Here is a 23,670-nt window from a genome sequence, read left to right as displayed (position 1 = left end):
CACTTGACAACTCCATCAAAAACCTATCACACCACGTTCTCACACCGGACGAGATCATCATCCTAAACAATGGTCTTAACTTCGCGATATCCCCTAAATTCGTACCAAAAAAAGACATCATCATCGAAATCCAAGCGAAACTTGAAAATGACCCAAACAGAGACACAATATTCCAAAAGGTAAACAACATTATAAATAGCAAAATAATAGTAAAACCCAACATCACTCCCAACTTACAAAGTGCCCTTTTATCTTTAAAAAATAACCCTGATATCATGATCACAAAAGCTGACAAAGGTGACACCGTTGTCATCATCGATAAAACAGATTACCACAACAAAATAATGGCCGTCTTAAACGACCAACACACCTACCAAATAATCCACAATGATTCTACCCCAGACCTCATAAAACAGATAAACAGCACCTTACACACCTTAAAAAGTCAAAACAAAATAGATAAAACCACAATGAGACACACAACCCCCCCGCACCACCTATATGTTCGGGAACATCAAAACCCACAAAGACGGTTATCCGATACGACCCATAGTCTCCTACAAGAACACTACCACAGCTCCTTTATCCAAATTTGTTGCCAAACTCATCAAACCACTACTAACATCGTCTATCTGTATGATCAAAAATACAGATGACCTATTCTGAAAATTAAGCAACACTACTCCATCCCAGGATGACATCCTCTCCTCACTAGATGCAACTTCATTATACACCAACGTGGATGTTCCCAAAACTTTAGACATCATACACACACTACTCTCCGAGGACCACACCCTACACACACGCACAAAATTAACACCAAATGACATCATTAGTTTGATTAAACTCACAATATCCGCCAACTTCTTTAAATTCAACAACTCCTTATATGTTCAAATTTTCGGTCTCCCAATGGGCCAAAACATCAGTGGACAATTAGCGGAGTTATTCCTGGCGCACACTGAATCACTTCTACTCCACCCTTCCCTCCCCCCCGGCATCACCTTCTATGGCAGATACGTAAACGATATTCTATGCATTGGCAAACCCTCACACATCTCCGCCTTACAAACATCCCTCAATGATTTTAGCAACAGACTACAATTCACTGTGGAAACAGAACAGAACAAATCCATCAATTTCTTAAATCTTACATTAATCAGAAGCCATAACAGAATTGCCACGAAGATTTTTCACAAGCCCACACATGTCGGAAACTACCTCCATTTCAATTCATACCACCCATATTCCGTTAAAAAATCTGTCATCCTATCACAATTTATCAATGCTTACAAATTCTCCACCAACAGCAATTTTCTTAACACTGAACTCAAGTATTTAACACAGGTTTTCAAAAATCGCAACTACCCCATGCATCTAATAAATTACGCGAACTTTACGGCAAAATGCAGTCTTAACAATAATACAACAAAAGCGGACCTCTCGACACGTATGGTCATCAAATTGCCATACATCCAAAACACATACAAGGCTTACAAATACATTTTCAAAAACATGGACTATAAGCTAGTATTCACCACAAACCATAAATTAGGAATTCTCCTAAAACCTACTAAATCTCTCACTCATAAAGAATTATTCGAACACCACAACGTAGTCTACAAATTTCCTTGTCAAAAAGACTGTGACGTCACCTACACGGGCTCTACAATTAGGTCGTTATGGACTAGACTACAAGAGCACTTCAGGGATTGCAATATTCCCATTCCAGAATATCTGAACACGAAAAAACATCACAACATCAAAAAGAAAAACAAACCACAGAATACAGGGAAGACTAAAATTGCAGCTCACGCCCTTGAACTAAAACACATTCCCCAAATTGACAAAGCCATAATCATTGACAAACAAGAAAATGAAACGATGCTTAGAATATCCGAAACTATTGCCATAAAATGCGATGGTAATTCTATCAACATCCACCTTCCCTACCTAATTTCCGAATGTTGGACGTTTCAAAACTTGCAAATTAAGCCACGCCTCCGGCCATTTAGCGACAACAAATGCCCAAATTTGGCAGATACATCTCACAGCCTTGACATAGCCCTACAGTCATTCCCACAAAGTTCCGACGATGACCGAAACGGTCCACACCCCATAAACCCTTGCCCCAGTTTCCACATAAGGATACCCTTCCCCTTCTTTCCCCCCCCTCTCCCCACAACAAAATAATATATATATATATATTTATATATATATTATTAATAGTAACCCGGGTTCCCAAACTTATTTCCCGTGTCTCAAGTACAACCCCATGTTCTTTCCCTCTCTTCCCCCCCCTTTCAACAAGAGCTTGGATTTAAAAGGCATCTTTAAACCAAAATCAAGGTATGTACATAATTTTTCCACATTTTTTATTCTGCCATAACTGCCTTCCACACTTGCCCGTAATGCCCTAAAATATATACATACCCCTTTTGAGTTATGTTAGCCAATGTATTAAATATAAGGGACACTCCTATACAAAAACAGGCTAAAATAGCCGTTAATTATATTAATAAACTTTTGATGTTATAACCTGCTTACAACCTGATTGCATGCTTTTGTTGTTTTCCATTTCGCTGCTAAAATTTTTTAATTCCTTCTATTTTCCTCTGAATGCTGCTTAACTTTCTATAATTCCCTTGTCATCTAACTAATAATCTGCTTTAACTTAGTGATTTTGGAAGTTAAATCATTTTCAGTCTTCTTCAAATCACCTTTAGTGTAGAAATACTTCTTGTTTATTACATACAGCTGTAAAATATTACAATAAAAATATGTTATTAACACACTAAAGATATCCACTAAATACTCTAAAAACATGAACATCTACTCTAATATACCATAACCACTAATTTTCTAAGGGAAAAAAAAAACGCTATAAAACAGATAAAAATAACCAATTTTACATAAGCACTAAATTACACCGACCACTCACAATGTATGAGTGGTCAGTGTAATATGTGAAGATTGTAGGTCTTCTACCATGCTATGATAGAGGCGAACTGAGGAGGAGGACGTTGCTAATTAGAATATAAGCAGGTTGTGCAGAAGGAATAATGTATGATTTGTGAATCTTTTTTAATGGAAAGAAGGATTTGTACAATGCTGATGGATTGCATCTAAATGGTTTTCGTGTTATAAGTCTAAAGAAGAAAGAGAGAGAGAGCTTTGTTCCCTGAGCATGCTGCAGCGCAAATTCAGGAAAACTTAAGCAATTAGGATAAAAGCAGGTCAGCTTGTGTGTAGGCACCCATGAGTCGAGTTAGCGTGAGACTGACCAAGTGCAGAATCTAGTTTCTCAAGCAAAAATATTGAATAGGGTAGTCAACTCAGGAAGTAACAGTGGGCGGAGGTCTAAAAGGGCACTGAAGTTTGTATATACAAATACCAGAAATATCAGGAACAAGACAGGGGCTTTAGCATTGGTTTGTGCGACATCACCAAAAGTTATAGCCATTAGTGAGACATGGTAAACAGCAGATGATGCAGTTAACAGGGATAGAATGTGAAGGGTTTGCAGGGAAGACACAGAAGATGGGAACAGGAGAGTGGTACTGCTGATGATAGTAGATGAATTGCAGCCAAACAAAATAGGAGATCGGCATGGAAGAATTGCTGTTCATTTGAAGCAGTCTGGTGCGAGACAAAACATACAGTTTTGTCTAACACCATCCAGGCCCGTAAGAACAAACATATACAATTGGCTGTTGCTATAGGTAAGGGAGTTCCATGGATGATCTGGAAGACATGCATCACCAAATTAGTATGAGTGCAGGTCAAGCGATTATTATAGGGACTTCAACTATGGAGATATAGACTGGAAGGAAGGAAATGGAATTTAAACACATACTAAGAGATAATTAGTTGAAGCAACATGTGATGGGGGGGGGGGGAATAGAGTGTGAGAGAGTACTGGATCTGGTCATAGAATCAAAAAAGATATCCAGCAAGATAACCACACTGCCTCAGATTAGTGAGTGTAACATTGTGATCTTGACTAGGGAGATTGTACAACATGAGGAATATTCTGTCAAGAAGGGGTATATGTGAAACTACAAGGCAGGTGATTATGACAAGCTTAAGAAGAAGTTTGTATCTGTGCTATGGCATAGGCCACTGCAGGGTAAGGATGCTAATCGTGCATGGGATATTGTTAAGGTCCTCTAGAGCAGTGCTTCCTAAACTTCTGGATGTCAGGGCCCCCTTTGCAAAAATTAAAATATTTCACGGCCCCCCCCCTCAAAAAAACATTGTAATAGAGAGATATATTATTATAATATTTATTGTATTTATATTCAATACAAAATATACACAGCAAATATTGCAAAAATCAAATGCATGTATTACATTTTTTGCCTCTTACCGTTTGGTTCTGAAGACGATGCGGGCTGTTCTGGTAAAATATGAAATACTGTCCTTTTTTTTGAGTCTGTTTCTGCTTCTTTTGTTCGCGGGAGTTTATTTTTTATCAGTCACTTATCCATCTCAGGGTTAAATTTTTTAACGTAGAATAGATCAAATAATATCACCACTTACCGATACTGGCACACCACAGACTGATAACATGAAATTAGTGAATATTACCTGAATAAGGGAATCCCCGAACCAGGAACATTTTTCTCTTTTGTGACTTTCCTCTCTATACGGTAATTAAGCCTAACGCAAAACAGACAGCAAAGGCAGGTTATTAAAACGTGCATACGATCAGTGCGGTATTAACAAAAGATCGTGCAACCGAAAGATAAAAGCATAGCTGACAATTGAGTTGAAATGCTAACTCTCTTCAACCGAATTCCATATGTGAAACTGCCATAACATTCATTATATATATTACTTAGTTTTAACACTTTTACGAATTTTAACACGTTCGGTTGAATTTTATTGCTGCCTTGGGAAATCAAACTCAGACACATCTAATTAATAGCAATAGTTTTTGGTTAGATATTGTGCTTGCCCAGTGTGAGGGGACATGTGATTCATTAATTAGTGTGTTTTTATCCCAGTTGTCTCTAATTGCACTATTTGTTGAGAAATATATTACACAGACTCCTCATACCTTATTTACTGGCATAATAAAAGTACTTGTTTTTATTGCCTCTGCAGTATAGTGGCTGTTAGGGAGAGGTGTTGTTTACCACTGCAAGCTGAGTTACTATCTCCACACATGAACTTTTTACATGTGTAAAGTATATGTGAAACTTTTATTGGTAACAGAAAACGAGCTCGGATGACAGTGATAATATAAAACGAGTTTTGATATGTATATATAAAGTCAATATGAACAGTCCCTGATTACGCGTGATGAAAGGGGCAGGAAGATTTGGAGCTTCCCTGGAGAGCATTCGAAGTAAATACAATTAACCACTACTTTGAAATGAAACATATGAATAAGCAATATTTACTAATATTCATTAAACGCCGAAATATGCAGGAAGCAAAGTTTGTGAACCAATACCAATGTGTGAATGTTTCCATTAAAATATAAAAAATAACAAAAAATAAATAATAAAAGTTAAATACGTTTCTTTTAAAATTAAAAAAATCTACTTAGTCTTAAAACATTTTAAATTTGTTTTCATTATTTCACGGCCCCCCCTCAACAAAAACTACGACCCCCAAGGGGGGCTCAGCCCATAGTTTGGGAAGCGCTGCTCTAAAGGAAGCAGTATTAAATTGTATACCTAAAATGAGGAGATCAGACAGCAGTTAGATGGATGAGTCAGTGAAGGAAAAGAAGAAAGCATATCAAAAGTTCCTGGCAAATAAGTCAGCTTCTGCTCTTAGAGACTACAGAGACAAATTTAAGAAAGCGAACCACTGTGTAAAACTAGCTAAACAAAAGTCATGGGAGGACTTTGGCAAGAATATAGAAAATAAATATCAAGAAGGTGGCAAAATATTTTGGAGGTTATTGAAGAAGCTTAGAAATGGAGGTGATAAAGGTGACATGAAAACGGGAGAAAAAGATATCCTTGAAGTATGGAGTAATTACTTCGAGAATTTGCTAAATGAAACAAGCACTGATAGCACAGCGGTAAAAAACACTCAACAGGCATACAGTCAGGAATACATATCCATACTTGAAGTAGAAAAAGTCATCAAAGGCTTAAAATGTGGAAAGGCAGCAGGAATAGATGATATTCGACCAGAAATGCTGAAGTATGGTGGTATAAAAGTCTTACAGTGGCTGCACTGCATAGTTCAGAAGGCCTGAACAGAGTGACGAATTCCCGATGACTGGAATAGAGCTCTCATAGTACCCATATATAAAAAGGGAAATAAAACTTAATGTGGGAATTACAGAGGTATTTCCCTACTAAGTGTTCCTGGTAAGATATATGCAAGTATACTTGAGAAACGGTTGAGAAGAATTGTAGAAAAAAAGCTTGGTGAAGAACAAGCTGGATTCCAGCCAAATAGAGGCGGTCAGGATTAGATCTTCACTTTACACAAATAGTGGAGAAATCATGGGAATATAACAAAGATCTGAATTTAAGTTTTGTAGATCTGGAAAAGGCATATGATTGTAAAAGAAATTGTAGAAGAAAAATTTGGTGAAGAAGAAGCTGGATTCCAGCCAAATAGAGGCTGTCAGGATTAGATCTTCACTTTACGACAAATAGTGGAGAAATCATGGGAATATAACAAAGATCTGTATTTAAGTTTTGTAGATCTGGAAAAGGCATATGATAAGGTGCCAAGAGAGAAGCTATTCAATACGCTACAGTTATATGGTGTCAATGGGACATTATATCAAGCAATACTTAGTCTTTATTTGAGTTGTAAGTCAGCAGTTAGAATTGAAGGAAATACAGGAAGATAGTTTAATGTTAAATCTGGTGTGAGACAAGGATGTACATTATCCCCTCTGTTATTCATTATCTATATGGATCACATTATGAAGGAAAGTGGTATTATGATATCAAAATTGGAGATGTTAATGTCAGCTCTTTGCTTTATGCGGACGATGTTATACTTCTAAATAAATCCGCTACAATTCTGCAAGATTCTCTGACTAAATTGAATAACTGTTGTAATATATATGGTATAAAGGTCAGCAATAAAAAGAGAAAGACAATGAAAATAGGCAGAATCATTGTAAATATCAACTGTGTTGTGAATGGAGATCCTGTGGAACAAGTGAAACATTTCAGCTACTTAGGCACAATTTTTAGTGAGGATGGTAAATTAAATATGGAAATAGACAACAGAATCAACAAAGCTGGTATGGTAGCAAGTCAATTGAATAAATTCATATGGAATAAGAGAGAAATTAGTCGGAACACTAAATTAGCTGTATACAAGACAATGTTCAAACCAGTTTTAACTTATGGATCTGAGAGCTGTTTCAGAAGTAAAACACTTGACTAAAGACTAGAGACCACAGATATGAGAGTCCTGAGAAAGATTAGAGGCATGAACAGATGTCATCAATGGCAATATCATATTAAAAAGGAGGATATTAGGAAAGAACTTGACATTGTCAGCACCCAGGAATACATTAGTAGAGCCAATCTCAGGTGGTATGGTCATTTAAACAGAATGTGCAAGGAAAGATTGGCAAAACAAGTGTTCTCTGCCAGGTTGGCAGGAAAACAACCCAGAGGAAGACCAAGATATAGGTGGATTGACACGGTACACAGTGTCTTAGATGACAGAAATATAAGATCCGATAATATTGGAGTCTTGACAAGTAACAGACTGATCTGGAAGAAAATTGTAGATAGGAAGTTAGTAATGATGTAAATTTTTCATGTAGTTTTATCATATCCTGTACACCCCTTGAGGATACATGGCAGGAATTTGATGATGATGGATGAGTAATATCATTAAGCACAAGCTGCAGAAGAAGAAAATGTAGTGGAGGGTATATAAAGAGAAAAGTGACCAGTAAACTCGCCAACAGTACAAGATTCAGGCAAGTAAGGTGACCACCATGGCAAGGAAGGCAAAATCAGATTAAGAGAAGACTCTAGCTGAGCAGGCCAAAGGAAATCCCAAAGAGTTCTTTTGTTGTGTGTCAAATAAGAGGAAGAATGACTATGGAAGATTAGCCTAAATGAGTGATGGTCATGAGGTGACAGAAGTAGATAAAATAGTCAAGTTACTGTAAGACCACTTTGAAAGGGTATATCATCCGAGTGAGGTTACTGCTTTAGCATGTGTGACAGATACTAATGCAGGAACAGAGGTGGATGAATTGGAGGTTCTTAGGATATTGCAGAATCTCAATATAAATACAACTGAGGAATTAGATGGGATATCAGTGCAGGTTTTGCGAGAATGTGCAAGGGAACTGGCAATGCCTCTGACTAGGCTCTTTAATATAAGTCTCAGCTCTGGTAGAGTTCCAAGGGAGTGGAAAGAGGGCAAAATAAGACCCAGAAGACCAAGGTCTAATTGGATGGATTCAGTCAGAAGTGCCTTAAAACCATAAAATGTTAGACATGACATTACTGGAGTGCTCACCAGTAATGGACTACTTTGAAGAAAAATTGTTGATAGGAGATCAATCATAATGTAAACTTAATCGTGTGTTGCTGTCATAGTAACCTGAATACTTTTTAAGGATACATATCATGAAGACGATGATGATATCCTGTATGATCCTTTCAGAAGTTTGTTAGTCTCAATCATATGATTCTTCTGTCTCCTGTTTGCCAGTGTCTGTAGGCTATAAATTCTCAATCTTCATAATCAGTATTCTGAAATCCTGATATCATTTTTAATACTCTCCTTTGCACTCTCTCCACTGTATCAGAATCACAATAGAAACCAGACCTATGCATAATAGTCAAATGTGGTGTAATCAAGTGTGCATTGTAAAGATGCAAAATTACTTCCTTATTTTTAAATGTTAAAGATTGTTTCAGCATTCCAATTATCCTCTGAACTGTATTTGCAATTTTTGGAATAAATACAAAATTAATGACGGAAAATCTCACATAAAAAGATTTTTTTAATAGTATAATTTTCGCCTGTGTGTCACAGGCATCAATTTTCCACCATTAATTTTGTATTTATATGTCTGCTCACGGCCCTTACTAAGAGTTATTGCAAGACTTTATGGAGAGTCTATTTCCAAACAATCTACTAGATATGGTAAAGTTTTGGTAAAGAAGGCTAAATGCATTAACAGAATAATCTTCCTAAAGTGATTTAAGATAGCTCAGGATATTCCTACCTGCTATAAAATAAAAAAAATTTCCAGGTTTCCAAAAGCTCATCGGATCTATGTAAAAGCTAGTAAGTCTCTTTTAAGTTATCAGCTACATGAAGCTAAAAAGTCTCTAGCCCTCTTAAATAGAGAAATTATGGACATCAAGAATGCTCTAGAATCTGTTTTAATGGTTGAATTTTTAATTACACATATCTTCAAATTCTTACCTAAAGGTCTTTAATGATTCTCGTGATAAGTTAAACACAAGTTTGAATCTCTGGTCAGCCTACCTAGACCCAGTAATAATGTTATTGATACAGATATAGTAGTTATCAATGTTTCTGGAGGTCCTCTAACAGACAGTGAATGTTTTCTTTTATCAAAAGGTTATGATTTTGCCGTTGCTCCTAATAAGGTTCCCCTTATGGATTTTTTTCACAACATAAACAGAGGTATTTGATCCTTATCCCAAAAAACAGCCAACAGGTTATGTTTTGAATGTGCGAAAATTCTCTTTAATGCCAAGCCTCCTCGTTCTTACTCTGAATTTAAAGCATTGAAATCACTGAAGAATAACAATAATTTAATTATTACGAAATCTGATAAAGGGAAGGGCGTAGTTATTCAAGATAGGAAGGAATATGAGAGAAAAATGTCCCTATTACTCCTCGACTATTCAACTTATAGGCCTCTTGCATCGGATCCTACCGGGAGTGAATTGAATAGATTTAATTCTCTTATAGATAATGTATCGACTTGGAATGAAGATCAAAAGAAAAAACTTAGAACCTTCTTCGGTCGTCCACCTACATTGTATGGTCTTCCAAAAGTTCTTAAACCAGGCATTCCATTGAGGCCAGTTGTAAATTGTATAGGTTGTCCCACTTACAAAATTTTTATCAAATTTACTCACTTCCTCAACTAGAAGAACTGATACTTATATAAAAAATACTTCAGATTTCAAAAATAAAATTTCAGATCTTCATTTGGACGTTTCTGATATCATGATCAGTTTAGATGTTGTTTCTTTATTTACAAATGTTCCTTTATCTGAAAGTATTGAATTACTGCAACAAGAATTTCCTTCAGACATTGTAAAAATATTTGATTTTGTAATACATTCCGGCTATTTTTCCTTTAAAAATAAGTTGTATCAACAAATTGAAAGAACAGCAATGGGCAATCCTCTTTCTCCTGCTATCTCCAACTTCTTTATAGAACATTTTAAAAAACGTATCTTTGACAACATTTCTCCCAGACCTACTCATTGGTTCAGATATGTCAATGACATTTTTGCTATTTGGAATAGCTCTTCTGATGAACTTCAACAGTTTCTCACTAAGTTAAATGCACTCATCCAAGAATCCAGTTTACCCTTGAAATAGAATCAAATAAGCAGCTAGCCTTTTTAGAACTTCTAATTCTTTGCCAACCAGATGGTAACCTACATTTCTTAGTCTATAGAAAGAAGACTCATACTGGCCATTATATCCATGCTGAATCTCATCACCATCCCAGTCAAAAGGCAGAAATTATTAAAACACTGGTTCATTGGGCCAACTATTTTTGTTCTTCACACAATCTTTTACAGAAAGAACTGCAATATATTACTTCTTCCTTTCTATCTAATGAATACAAGAATTCCTTCATCAAAAGAGCTTCGAGTAGTTTTAATATGTCTTCCTCTTCAAATACAGAAGAAATAACGTGCATTCCTATCCCTTATGTACACGGCATTAGTGAACGTATAGCAAACGTTTTAAAACAACAGAATATTTTTGTTGCCTTTCAACCGGTCAGAAAAATTTCCACCTTTCTCACTTCTTCTAAGGACAAGTTTCCACATCTTAATTATCCAGGTGTCTACCAGATTCCATGCTCTTGTGGATTATCTTATTTCAGACAAACAGGAAGATCTGCCTCTATTCGACTAGAAGAACGCCAGTCTTATATTCAGTACCTTAAACCTGAACAGTCTGGATTTGCAGAACATGCCATCTTAACCAGACATAGAGTTCATTGGAAAAAAACAAGAGTCCTTCACAAAAGTCGGTTCCTCATAGAACGGATTTATAAAGAAACGTGAAACTTTACTCCACTCTCTTAACTTAAACAGATCTGATGGTTTACATCTAGCCCCTTTATGAGAAATAGTACTTTACAAATCAGCTAATCTTTCCTAACTTTTTATTGTATATATAGTTTTTTTTTTTTTTATATAGGAAATTTTATTGACCTTTTTAGTTATCTTACACTAGCTACTTAGGTGGCGCTTTTTGGAATTGTCAGTTATTGTTTAATTTGAGCTTAACATATACTGAAGATGCATGTGACACACAGGCGAAAATTATACTATTAAAAAAATCTTTTTATGCGAGATTTTCCACCATTAATTTTGTATTCATATGTCTACTCACAGTATTCCCTTACTAAAATAATCTTTTGAATATGGCCCTTGAACTTCAATTCCTATCTACTAAAACCACAATCCCTAGTCTGATCAGTTTCTTCTAGCATAATCTCCCCAATATAATATTACATTGGATATCTAATCGCACCCAAATGTGCATTACTCTATATTTACTAACACTGAACTGTTAGCCATTTTCATATGCCCACAATTCAAGCCTATTCAAATAATTGAGCAAGAACTGAATATCAGCCTCATTCCTGATTACATTGCCTATGTCTGCACCATCCATAAATGGCTATATGTCTCCTGTAAAATCCTTCTCAGTGATGTTAATGTATTTAACAGCTTTAATGGAACATATGCACTAGACATACTAAAGTACATTTCATGGCTTACATATGTAACAAAAATTATATAGAATTAATTCATAACTCCAATATATTTCATCCCTAGTTATATAGAAATTATCAGGGAGATAAAATAAATATAACTTATGTGAAACTTACTTTAATTTGTCATTAATATATAGGTTGAATAACAATGGACCAAGGACTGCTCCTAGTGGTGCGCCACTGGTTACCTTAAATCTTGCAAACTCACAGCCCTCACATACTCCTTTTCGAAATCTCTCAGCCAGCCATTCTCTTATACAAACTAGTAATTTATAATTCAATCCTATATTCTCCAATTTATGCAACAGTCTTCCATGCTGTAATCTGTCAAAAGCCATCCTGATACTTCCCTTAGTAAATCCATGCTATTCATTGCAAAGTAACCTGAGTATAACATCTCTCATTTGTTGTTTAAAAGAATCTCACCTTCTGTCTTCTTTTTTTGTTAACACCGATTATGTGAAAATGTGCTTCTCTAATTATTCCTCCAGTTCTGCTCATTTACACTGATGCTTCTTACATTAATAGAGCCTATCTTGAATTCTGCTATGAATTGCAAGATATGGATGTGGACGACATGTGGTTTCAACAAGACGGTGCCACATGCCATACAGCCCGAGAAACAATTCAATTATGGCATGAGTCATTTCCTGGTCGTGTAATTTCCCGTTTTGGTGATCAGAATTGGCCATCCAGATCATGTGACTTAACGCCATTGAACTTTTTCTTTGGGGTTTTTTGAAGTCTAAGGTTTATGCCAACAAGCCCACGACCATCCACGCCTTGAAGGAGGTAATTGAGTGCTATATCAACGAAATTCAGCCACATTTATGCAAAACGTTCATGGAAAATTTCGACAAAAGAGTGCGTATGTGCCAGCAAAGCCGTGGAGGCCATTTATCCGACATGCTATTCCATGCATAACCCTATATTGTATACTTTATGAATCAATAAGAAATTACAATTTTTAATTAAAAACCTGTGTTTTCTATCAAAATTACTTCTTGCGTGAATTTTGGGATACCCTGTATATATAAACGAAAAAATTTGTGAGAAAAGACCCAGTTTGCAGAAGAAAAAAAATCATCTTTCATCAGGACAATGCACTTGCCCACAAAGGAGTTTTGGCAATGGGAAAATTAAGGGATCTGCACTATGAATTGTTGGAACATCCACCCTATTCCCCAGATTTGGCTCCCCCTGACTTCCATCTCATCCCAAAACTAAAACTCTTCCTTGCTGGTCAGCGTTTTTCTTTGAATCAAGAGGTGATTGCAGCTGTAGAGGGGTAATTTGCAGATCTTACTGAGAACCACTACAGGAACAGGATAATGGCACTGGAGTATCGCTGGAATAAGTGTATTAGTCTTAAGAGAGATTATGTTAAAAAATAAAAATAATTTGAAAATTATAAATTCGTTTTTTCATTGTTAGGCCAAGAACTTTTCAGACCACCCTCGTATATATATATATATATGTGTGTGTGTATGTGTGTGTATATATATATATATATGCAACACATACATACATACATGCACATCAATAAGTCTGCCTCAACACAGAACCTGAAACATCAAATAGATGTTGAAAGTTTTTTCACTTGGTTATACTATAAATTAAATATGCCAAGAAATTATATTCTTGGTGTAATCCTTTATCAAAGTGTAAGCAAACAAAGTTTGCACCTGAAGTAACTTCGCATGCATCTATCAAATAATTTATGATTTGCATCCATGTTATTTCAGTATTAGCCATTTCAAGTTATTTCAACTTTCAATTATACAGCATAAACTAAACTTTTGCCAACCTCCATAACAAGCAGGATTCAGAAAAAAATTATAGTACTATTGATTATATATATATATACATATATGTAATAAGACAAATAATTAAAAAGACAAATGGGGTGCTTAAGGGTCAAAGCTGTATAACTGAGAGGAGACCTCCACATAGCTTTTAAAGGAATGCGGAGAACCGACCAGGCCTTCTGACCTAATGTCCAATCCTCACCTTCTCGTGGTGCACCCTGTTGGGTATCTACCTGGATACTGAACGAACGAGGATGGGCTGGCAATTTGGGATTTAGCTGACCAAATTGTATTCTTATTGGTTATACCAAAATAAAAAATGATGGTACAACATGACAAAAAGTTTTATTTCCCTTTTTATATATAGGTACTATTGAGAACTCTACTCCAATCATCGGGAATTCTTCCTCCATCCAGGACTTCTTAACTATGTAATGCAGCCACTTTATGACTTGTATACCATAACACTTCAGCATTTCTGGTCGAATATCATCTACTCCTGCTGCCTTTCCATATTTCAAGCCTTTAATGGCTTTTTCTACTTCAAGTATGGATATGTATTCCCGACTGTCTGCCTGTTGAGTATTTTTTACCACTGTGCTATCACTGTTTGTTTCATTTAGCAATTTTTCAAAGTAATTACTCCATTTTGTTTAAGTTAAGGGATATTACATCCCATATCGTTTCTTAGCCGAATAAGAAACTCAAAGAGCTTCATGCTGAATATAGTAGAAACTATATAAAGTTTGGCGATTCCAAGCGTAAGCAAATACCTGGATACTGCAGCAACTGACCCTTAAGGTAGTGCAAGCTGAGGCAACTCATGTCAAAGATGGAGGAAGCTCCGATCACTATTCTTGATATTTACCCATAATGTGAACTTAGCTCCTAGGGGCTGTATTACTGTTCTACATTATGAGAGACGGTCACTACCCCGGTTTCAACCTTATGTATAGGTGAAGCAGGCTCTAAAAATAAGACGATCCCGAAAGGTCGCCCAACTCAGCGTTGTTCCATTCGATGACAGGCTCACCCCGTCACCGAGAAGAACTTCTCGGCATTGGCTCTACCCAGTGGCAGGCTCACCCCACCACCAAGCAGAGCCATAATCTCAGCGGTAGCCCCACTCAGAGACAGGCAAAAACCTACCTCCAAGTGGAGCCTCTCAAAGCCAGATCTGCCCCGCACCGGTTTCCACCCTCATTGGGGTCTCATCAGTGAGTAGGTAGAACTAGTTAATACCAAGTTTGTAGCAAACAGAACTTACAACCCTTCTATGAGTATTGCCGAGAGGTGTCCTAATAAATTATTAGATATATGAGAGCCAAAGGCTTCAATTCGGCGACATATGACTTATTTAGGTTAAAGGATATTACATCCCATATCGTTTCTTAGCCGAATAAGAAACTCAAAGAGTTTCATGCCGAATATAGTAGAAACTATATAAAGTTCGGCGATTCCAAGCATAAGCAAATACCTGGATACTGCAGCAACTCATGTTGCTGCAGTATCCAGGTATTTTGCTCCACCTCAATAAAGGTGGAGCAAGCTCCGATCACTATTCTTGATATTTACCCATAACGTGAACTTAGCTCCTAGGAGCTGTATTACTGTTCTACATTATGAGAGAAGGTCCTGGGTTTCAACCTCAATAAAGGTTGAAACCCAGACCGGTTTCAACCTCAATAAAGGTTGAAACCCAGACCAGTTTCAACCTTTACTGGGGTCTCATCAGTGAGTGAGTAGGTAGACCTAGTTAATACCAAGTTTGTAGCGAACAGAACTTACAATCCTTCTATGAGTACTGCCGAGAGGTGTCCTAATAAATTATTAGATATATGAAGAGCCAAAGGCTTCATATATCTTCATATATCTAATATCCCTTAACTTAAACAAGTCATATGTCGCCGAATTGAAGCCTTTGGCTCTTCACATATCTAATAATTTATTAGGACACCTTTCGGCAATACTCATTGAAGGGTTGTAAGTTCTGTTCGCTACAAACTTGGTATTAACTAGGTCTACCTATTCACTGATGAGACCTCAATAAAGGTTGAAACCGGTCTGGGTAATGACCTTCTCTCATAATGTAGAACAGTAATACGGCTCCTAGGAGCAAAGTTCACATTATGGGAAAATATCAAGAATAGTGATCGGAGCTTGCTCCACATTTGACATGAGTTGCCTCAGCTTGCACTACCTTAAGGGTCATTTGCTGCAGTATCCAGGTATTTTCTTACGCTTGGAATCGCCGAACTTTATATAGTTTCTACTATATTCGGCATGAAACTCTTTGAGTTTCTTATTCGACTATGAAACGATATGGGATGTAATATCCCTTAACTTAAACAAGTCATTTGTGGTCGAATTAAAGCCTTTGGCTCTTCATATATCTAATAATTTATTAGGACACCTCTCGGCAATAGTCATAGAAGTGCTGTAAGTTCTGTTCGCTACAAACTTCGTATTAACTAGGTCTACCTACTCACTGATGAGACCTCAATAAAGGTTGAAACTGGTCTGGGTAGTGACCTTCTCTTATAATGTAGAACAGTAATACAGCTCCTAGGAGCTAAGTTCACATTATGGGTAAATATCAAGAATAGTGATCGGATCTTGCTCCACCTTTGACATGAGTTGACTCAGCTTGCACTTCCTTAAGGGCCAGTTGCTGCAGTATCCAGGTATTTGCTTACACATGGAATCGCTGAACTTTATATAGTTTCTACTATATTCAGCATGAAACTCTTTGAGTTTCTTATTCGGCTAAGAAACGATATGGGATGTAATATCCCTTAACTTAAACAAGTCATATGTCGCCGAATTGAAGCCTTTGGCTCTTCATATATCTAATAATTACTCCATACTTCAAGGATATCTTTTTCTAACATTTTCATGTCACCTTTATCATCTCTAACTCCTTTAACAGCACTCCTTCCTCCATTTCTAAGCTTCTTCAACAACCTCCAAACTATTTTGCCACCTTTTTGATATTTATTTTCTATATTCTTCCCAAAGTCCTCCTATGACTTTTGTTTAGCTAGTTTTACACAGTGTCCAGCTTTCTTACATTTGTCTCTGTATTCTCTAAGAGCACAAGCTGACTTATTTGCCTGAAACTTTTGATGCATTCTTCTTTAACTTCCTGTGTTCACCATGGAGTTTTGATTTTTCTATTATTGCAGACAACCTCACCATGTGCCTCTCTGGCTGAATCAATCAGCATTTTCTTCAAGGCTTGCCAGTGAATCTCCAAGGTTTAGTTCCTGTTCTCAAACTCTTTCATTTTTTCTTCAATAATCTTTGTGTATTTTAGTCTACAGTTCACAACTGAGAGCTGCTCTCCTTTTATTCGCTTTAAAATGTTCCTACATGTTATTCTTTTCAATATGAAATTCAAATTTATCCTGCTCAAGACTAAATAGGATCATTTCCAATTTCAAATCCTCTGCACCAAAGAGAAAACATCACTATCCTGAATAACATAATCAATGAGACTTTTCTTATTCCTTGCCTCTTCTCACAATGTGAATTTGTGTACATTTTTATGTTGGAACATGGTGTTAGTAATAACCAGTCCATGTCCTGAGCAGAAATCCAAGAGGTATTTGCCATTATTATTAGCTTTGCTCTTTTCTCCAAATTTTCCCAAAATATTTTTGCATGTCTGACAATCATTTCCTACTCTGCTATTTAGATCCCCTACAAGGACCAACTCTTCTTTTTTCATTGTGTCAGTTGCTTTTTCTAAAGCCTGAAAAAATTCCTTCACTTCTACCTTCTGTGGGAACATAGGCACAAATAAGTCTCATTGTCCAATTCCCCATTCTGATATTTGCCCACATCACTCTACTTGAGACTGCTTGCCATTCAAGAAGATTAGCCTCGTATTTTGTGTTGAATACTATGGCTATTCCTTCTTTTCCTTGATTGTCATTGCCTGAATATAACATTTTGTATTTATTGCTCAGAAAGATATCACCAGTTTTGTCTTTTTTGTTTCAGTCACCCCTACTATGTCAATCTGGTACTTATCTAATTCCTCAGCTAGCTCCATTTCTTTGCCATTCAGGCTTCTTATGTTGATAGTATCGATCTTTAACTTTGGTAATGTTGAGTTGGGGGTGTGTTTTCAGATTTGTTCCAGTAGCTGACTTTTCGCTGTTTGCCCTGGTTCTCCTGGCAAAAACAACATGGTGGCCTTGTTTAATCGTTGAAGCCCCATCCAGCATGAAATTTTGTCCTGTTATACCATCATTTTGTATTTTGGTTTAAGCCAATAAGAATGCAATTTTGTCAGCTAAATCCCAAATTGCCAGTCCATCCTCATTCGATCAGTATCCAGGCAGATACCCAACAGGGTGCACCACGAGAAGGTGAGGATTGGACATTAGGTCAGAATCCCTGGAGTTCTCCACATTCTTTTAAAGGCTATGTGGAGGTCTCCTCTCAGTTATACAGCTTTGACCCTTTAGTATTTTATATAGTTTCTGGGTATTATAGCCATTGGGTAAAAAGTTGTGGTGAAGATAATCAAATTTAGTGGTAAAAGGCATATCATTGAAACAGACAGCTCTGGGTCTGTGTGTGTCAGTGTTTCCTTTTTTTTAGTGTCAGCTACCTTCTCTAATGCCTTGAAAAATTCCTCTACTCTTCTTTCTTAGTAGAACCATCTGTGGGACCATAGGCATGAACAAGTCTCAAATGGGTAGAAACATGTGTTGGCAGTCTATGCCGAGTTTTATACTGCTCTTTGTCATTGAATAATGACATTGAATAAACTGCTCTTTGTCAGTAAATAACAAATAAGAAATTTTCTTATTTGTTATTTATTTTCTTATTAGTGTCATGTGAATAATATTATATATATATATATATATATATATATATATATATATATATAATATTATTCACATGACACTAATAAGAAAATCAATAACACACTTAGATACATAGTTGGTAATATTTAGTTCATTTTTCACCCAACATCTTTAGAATACAAACAGTGTAACAATATACACAACAGTTCGTCAATAGTGGAACAGTTCAAACTTTTAACAGACAGCATAAAGAACTCAAGCCCTTAATTTGCTCCATCTATATTGTTGGTTACAGAGAGAGGTAAACAAGTATTAATTTGATCTTAAAATGACTGTCACCCCAGATTTTTGGTAAACTGATACAACCATAGTTGAGGTTTAGGAAATGTTTTAAAGCTGCAGCTGATTCCAAAAAAAAAAAAGGTCTCTCTGACTTGTAATGACTTCTGTGTAGTGCTTTTGTTTTCTTTCATCCTGTGTGAAAGGGTATCCAAGCATGGTCTGCTACCTGACTTGCCATAATGATGGTGCCAAATACATTTCTTGGGTTTTTTCCCCAATTTATCCTGGGGGGAAAAAACCCACAAAGCAGGCAAACCGGCCTTGAGAACTCAACACTGCAGAACATAAGATACACTGGGGCGTAGGGCTGACCACTTTATCTTGTGAACAGTTTGAGCTCCGATGATTTATAAACCCTTGACACGACAAGGTAAAAGAGGGTATAAAAGAAGATGAGATGAGGTTCTAACATATAACCAGACACACAGAAATGTTTTGGAAAAATTTGGAGAGAAAAAGCAAAGGTAATAACAATAATAGTAAGTACCAGCTGAATTTCTGTCAGAATATGGACTGGTCATTACTAACAACAGTTTTCAATATGTTGGATATATTCCAGTATATTTCAGCATGTTCGATAGAAGATACAAGAAATTAACGCCTTGTTAACTATGTTATTGTTGATAGTGATGTCTCCATGCTAGTTCAAGACAAGACTATGCAAAGGATTTGAAATAGAAAATGACTGCTATTTAATTTTTATAAAATATGATATTGAAAAGAAAAGTGTTTTTGAAATTTTCTTTTCAATATGATATTCAGTTTTATCCTGCTAATGTTATTTTTAAAATAATCAAATTCAAGTGACTATAACAGGTGAACCATAGACTATGCAAGATGACTTTTCGCTGTTTGAGTTTGTTTCCTGACAAAAACAGTATGAGCTTAGTTTAACTAGGAAATGCCTTTGCCATCACTGACAGTTATCATACCATCTTGCATACAATCACATTTTATGTGGTTTCAGCTAATACAGTACAATTTGGTCAACAATGACCCCAATTACCAACCATTCTCATTCATTCAGTAATTAAGTGAACAGAAAATAACAGGAACACATACCAAAGAATGTGAGTGAACATTTAATCTGAAGTTGTTGTCAGTTATCAACTTCCATAAATAACTGGGAGGAGACTAGCATATACTTAGCTTTAATCCTTATTATTATTTTTTTTTTTTTACTGTATAGATATATGCTCCAATGATGAAACAAACATAAATCACTAATGAATTTATAATTTATGTTGATACATTATTAAAATTATTGATTTCTTTCTATCATAGACTTGCTGTCAATGCTCTATTCAAGTAACTAAACAAATATCACATTTACTTCTGATGATAATGACAAATCTTGATTAAAATATGATAATGACAAACCTTTGTTGAATAAGGTAAATAATTTCTTTGTAAGACTTTCCTGTTAAGGGTTGGTTATTGATAGTAATAATTCTATCTCCGGTCATCAAGCCTGCTTGGTGAGCTGGAGTTCCTTCTTGAACTTCCCGGATGAAGATGGTATCCATTGGCTCTGCTTCTTCCTGCTTCCATGGTGCTTCTAGTCAAGGGAAAGATTCAAAATTTGTAGTTCCCCTAACAAAGACAATAATTATATATAAATTATATTTTATAATAGAGTTCCACTAATTTACAAAAACTATGAAAAGAAATTAAGCTTTTCGTTAATATTATTATCATTTTATTACTAAGCATCTCCATGGAGTCCTAGACTCATCTAAGCAAAAAATCTAGCCTCACATCCTTCAAAACCACACTCTAACTGAATTTCAAGGGATGACCTGCATTCTTTCACTCCAAACCTCATCAATTTCTTATAGTGCAGTCCCATCATTAAATAACAGCACCTTATCGCTTCCATCAAAAAACTTATACTTTATGACAATGAGACGTCACCCTTTTAGCTCTATAAACAATATTTCTACACGATACTTTACTATTGCTTTCCTCAGCTTAATGTCATCAGCAAACAAATAATGATATGCTTTTATATGAACCCAAATTAAACAGCAGTTAATTATTTAACTATTTATTATTATACAGGAATTTAAATGAACTAAAAAAAACTCATCACAGGAGGCCCTTGCTAACTGTTATTTACAGAATAAATTTGAGACATCTTGAACCTATTCACTCACAAAAGTGTTCATATTCATTTCACTTAATCACTACCACACAACATTAATGTATCTTCACAGGAAGCATTCCACAAACCTGTCACCATCTTTGTCACTTGCCTCTGGATCTTCTCCATCTCCTCATTATCGAGAAACACAAAAGACATTAAATGTGTACAACAGTCAGGCTGTAGCAGTATAAGCCTTATAAAGAGGGATAATAACTAGTCTCTCTATTTCTCAATGTTCTTCAACATTCAAGTAATCCTGTGAGCTATTCTGCCCACTTTTGCAATATTTTATTATTATTATTATTATGTGACAACTCCAGGGAGTCCAAAGACTCATCGAAGGAGAGTGTGCCAATAGCATCAAATGATTGATCCTTCCTACTACTAACCACACTCAAACTTGCTTAACTTTTTTTCGTGAGCCATTAATAGCAGAGGCTCTACCAATCGACCAACCTTTGCTGGCAAGAGAAACAGCCAGGGAGTCAGACTCATCAAAGGAGGCCACATACTACACACACCAACTATCATACTTCTTAAATTTATTCACACTGCTTACACACACAATATCCAAAGGCAATCCATCCTGTATGACTCTTTCAGAAGTTTGTACATCTCAATCATATCACCCCTCTTTCTCCAGTTTGCTAATGTCTGCAGTCTACAAATTTTGAATCTGTCTTCATAATCGGGGTGGAAGGGGTGGTGAAGCGCAACACATAGCCTCTCCCACTCAAATGTCAACCTCACCTTCCCGTGGTCCATCCTGTTCTAAAAGTACAAATGAGGCACTGGCGACCGAGTATGGGCGGTATAACCTTAACACCCTAACAGAGTAAATGCTGTTAGATCTGCCTGTCCAGAGGCGTTAGGTAGCAGCCCTACCACTGGACTTACCCAGCGACAGGTTAGTAACCTGCCCTGGGGAAATTCAAAATACTTTCAAGTTTCATGCAAAGAAAAGCCGGACGGACTGTCAGGGAAAAGACCACAACCCAGGAAACGGTAAACGAAATTGGAAAAAGGAACACATAATGAAGATTGCAACATGGAATGTGAGAAGCATTACACACAAAGAAGAAGAACTTGATAAACAACTAAACCAAGCTAACATAAAAATATGTATAGTAACAGAAACAAAGAAAAAACAAAAAGGTACAAAAGAAACAAACAACTATATACAAATCTACAGCGGGGTAAAAAAAGAAGAAAGAGCAAAAGCAGGTATAATGATTATGGTACATAAATCCCTAAAGAACAATATTGTATATTACAACTATTTGAATGAAAGACTAATAGAAATTAGACTTAAGACATTAAGAGGCCACATAACAATAATTGGTGCATATGCACCAGAAGAGGGAAAAGAAGAAGACAGTAATATATTTTATAAAGAATTACAGAATGTCATAGATAAAACAAACAAAACTGACTATTTACTGCTAGCAGGAGATTTAAATGCCAGAATAGGAAACAAAAAATACAAAACAAACATAGGTAAATTTGGCGAAGATACATGTAATCAAAATGGTCGCAGATTGCGCGATTTTGTCATTTATAATAATATGAGAATAATGAATTCAATGTTTAAACACAAGGAAATACATAAATATACTTGGTCAGCCAGAGGATACAAATCAGTAATCGACTACGTTATCACAAATTTTAAATTAGCGGAGTTAATTTTAGACGTAAGAGCATATCGAGGCTTTGAATTAAACTCTGATCATTATATGGTATCAGCAAAAATTCGTTTTAAACCAAAGTGGCTAAAAACACATAGAATTGAAAATTCTTACCAGCCAAGCTACAAAATTTCTTCATTACAGGATCCTCAAGTTAGACTACAATATCAAAAATGCACAAACTTAAAAACAGAAACCACACATGAATCAAGGGACATAGAAGATGAATGGGAAAATTTGAAACAAATTCTCACAAAAGCAGCAACAGAAACCTTAGGAATAAAGCACAAATGGATTAGAAAAAGAGGACTACGAGACTGGAACAAAGAAATAGAAAATATAATAAAAACCAAAAAGGACAGTTACCAGAAATGGCTAAATTCCAAAACAATAGAAGCAGAAATAGAGTATAAAAGAAATAGTGCAATTGCAAAACGAGAAGTAAGGAAAAAAACATAGAGAAAGATGGAACAATTTCGTAACAGAACTAGAAAAGGATTTATTTAAGCCACAACCCAAAACTTATAAAGTAATAAAATACATGAATAAAGAAATAAAAGAAAAGATAAAAATACAAACAATAGATTTAGAAAAATGGGTGACCTATTTCCAAAATCTCTGGACAGATGAGAACAATGAATTAAAATTTTATAAGACAAAGAATGACCTAATAGAAAATATCACAATGTTAGAACTGAAAAATATAATAAAGAAGATGAAAAATAGGAAAACGCCAGGAGAAGACAATATAAATATAGAACTATACAAAAATGCAGGTGAAAAATTTAATGAAAGACTTTTGAAATTTTTTAATATGGTTTGGATGTCCGGAAAAACCCCTAACTCTTGGAAAAAAGCACTGGTCATCCCAATCTATAAAAAAGGAAATAAAGACAAT

General features: G+C 35.8%; 1 protein-coding gene across 5 annotated transcripts in view; it reads right to left on the bottom strand.

Moving 5' to 3' along the window:
- Window positions 1–23,670, bottom strand: part of RhoGAP19D (Rho GTPase activating protein at 19D) — a 503,360-nt gene that overhangs the window by 355,036 nt on the left and 124,654 nt on the right. For 4 of the 5 annotated variants that reach the window (XM_090412052.1, XM_090412051.1, XM_090412054.1 and 1 more), the window contains one exon: window positions 20,322–20,499. In XM_090412052.1, coding sequence (XP_090268178.1) covers window positions 20,322–20,499 — 178 coding nt within the window. Of the gene's footprint in view, window positions 1–20,321; window positions 20,535–23,670 lie in introns of all 5 variants that reach the window. The other variant, XM_090412055.1, reaches the window with a different exon arrangement.

This window comes from Typopeltis vanoorti, chromosome 22 (genome assembly GCF_054136105.1).
Source record: "Typopeltis vanoorti isolate ZY-2024b chromosome 22, IOZ_Tvanoo_1.0, whole genome shotgun sequence".
Taxonomy (NCBI): domain Eukaryota; kingdom Metazoa; phylum Arthropoda; class Arachnida; order Uropygi; family Thelyphonidae; genus Typopeltis; species Typopeltis vanoorti.
This window is presented reverse-complemented; position numbering and strand designations above follow the sequence as displayed.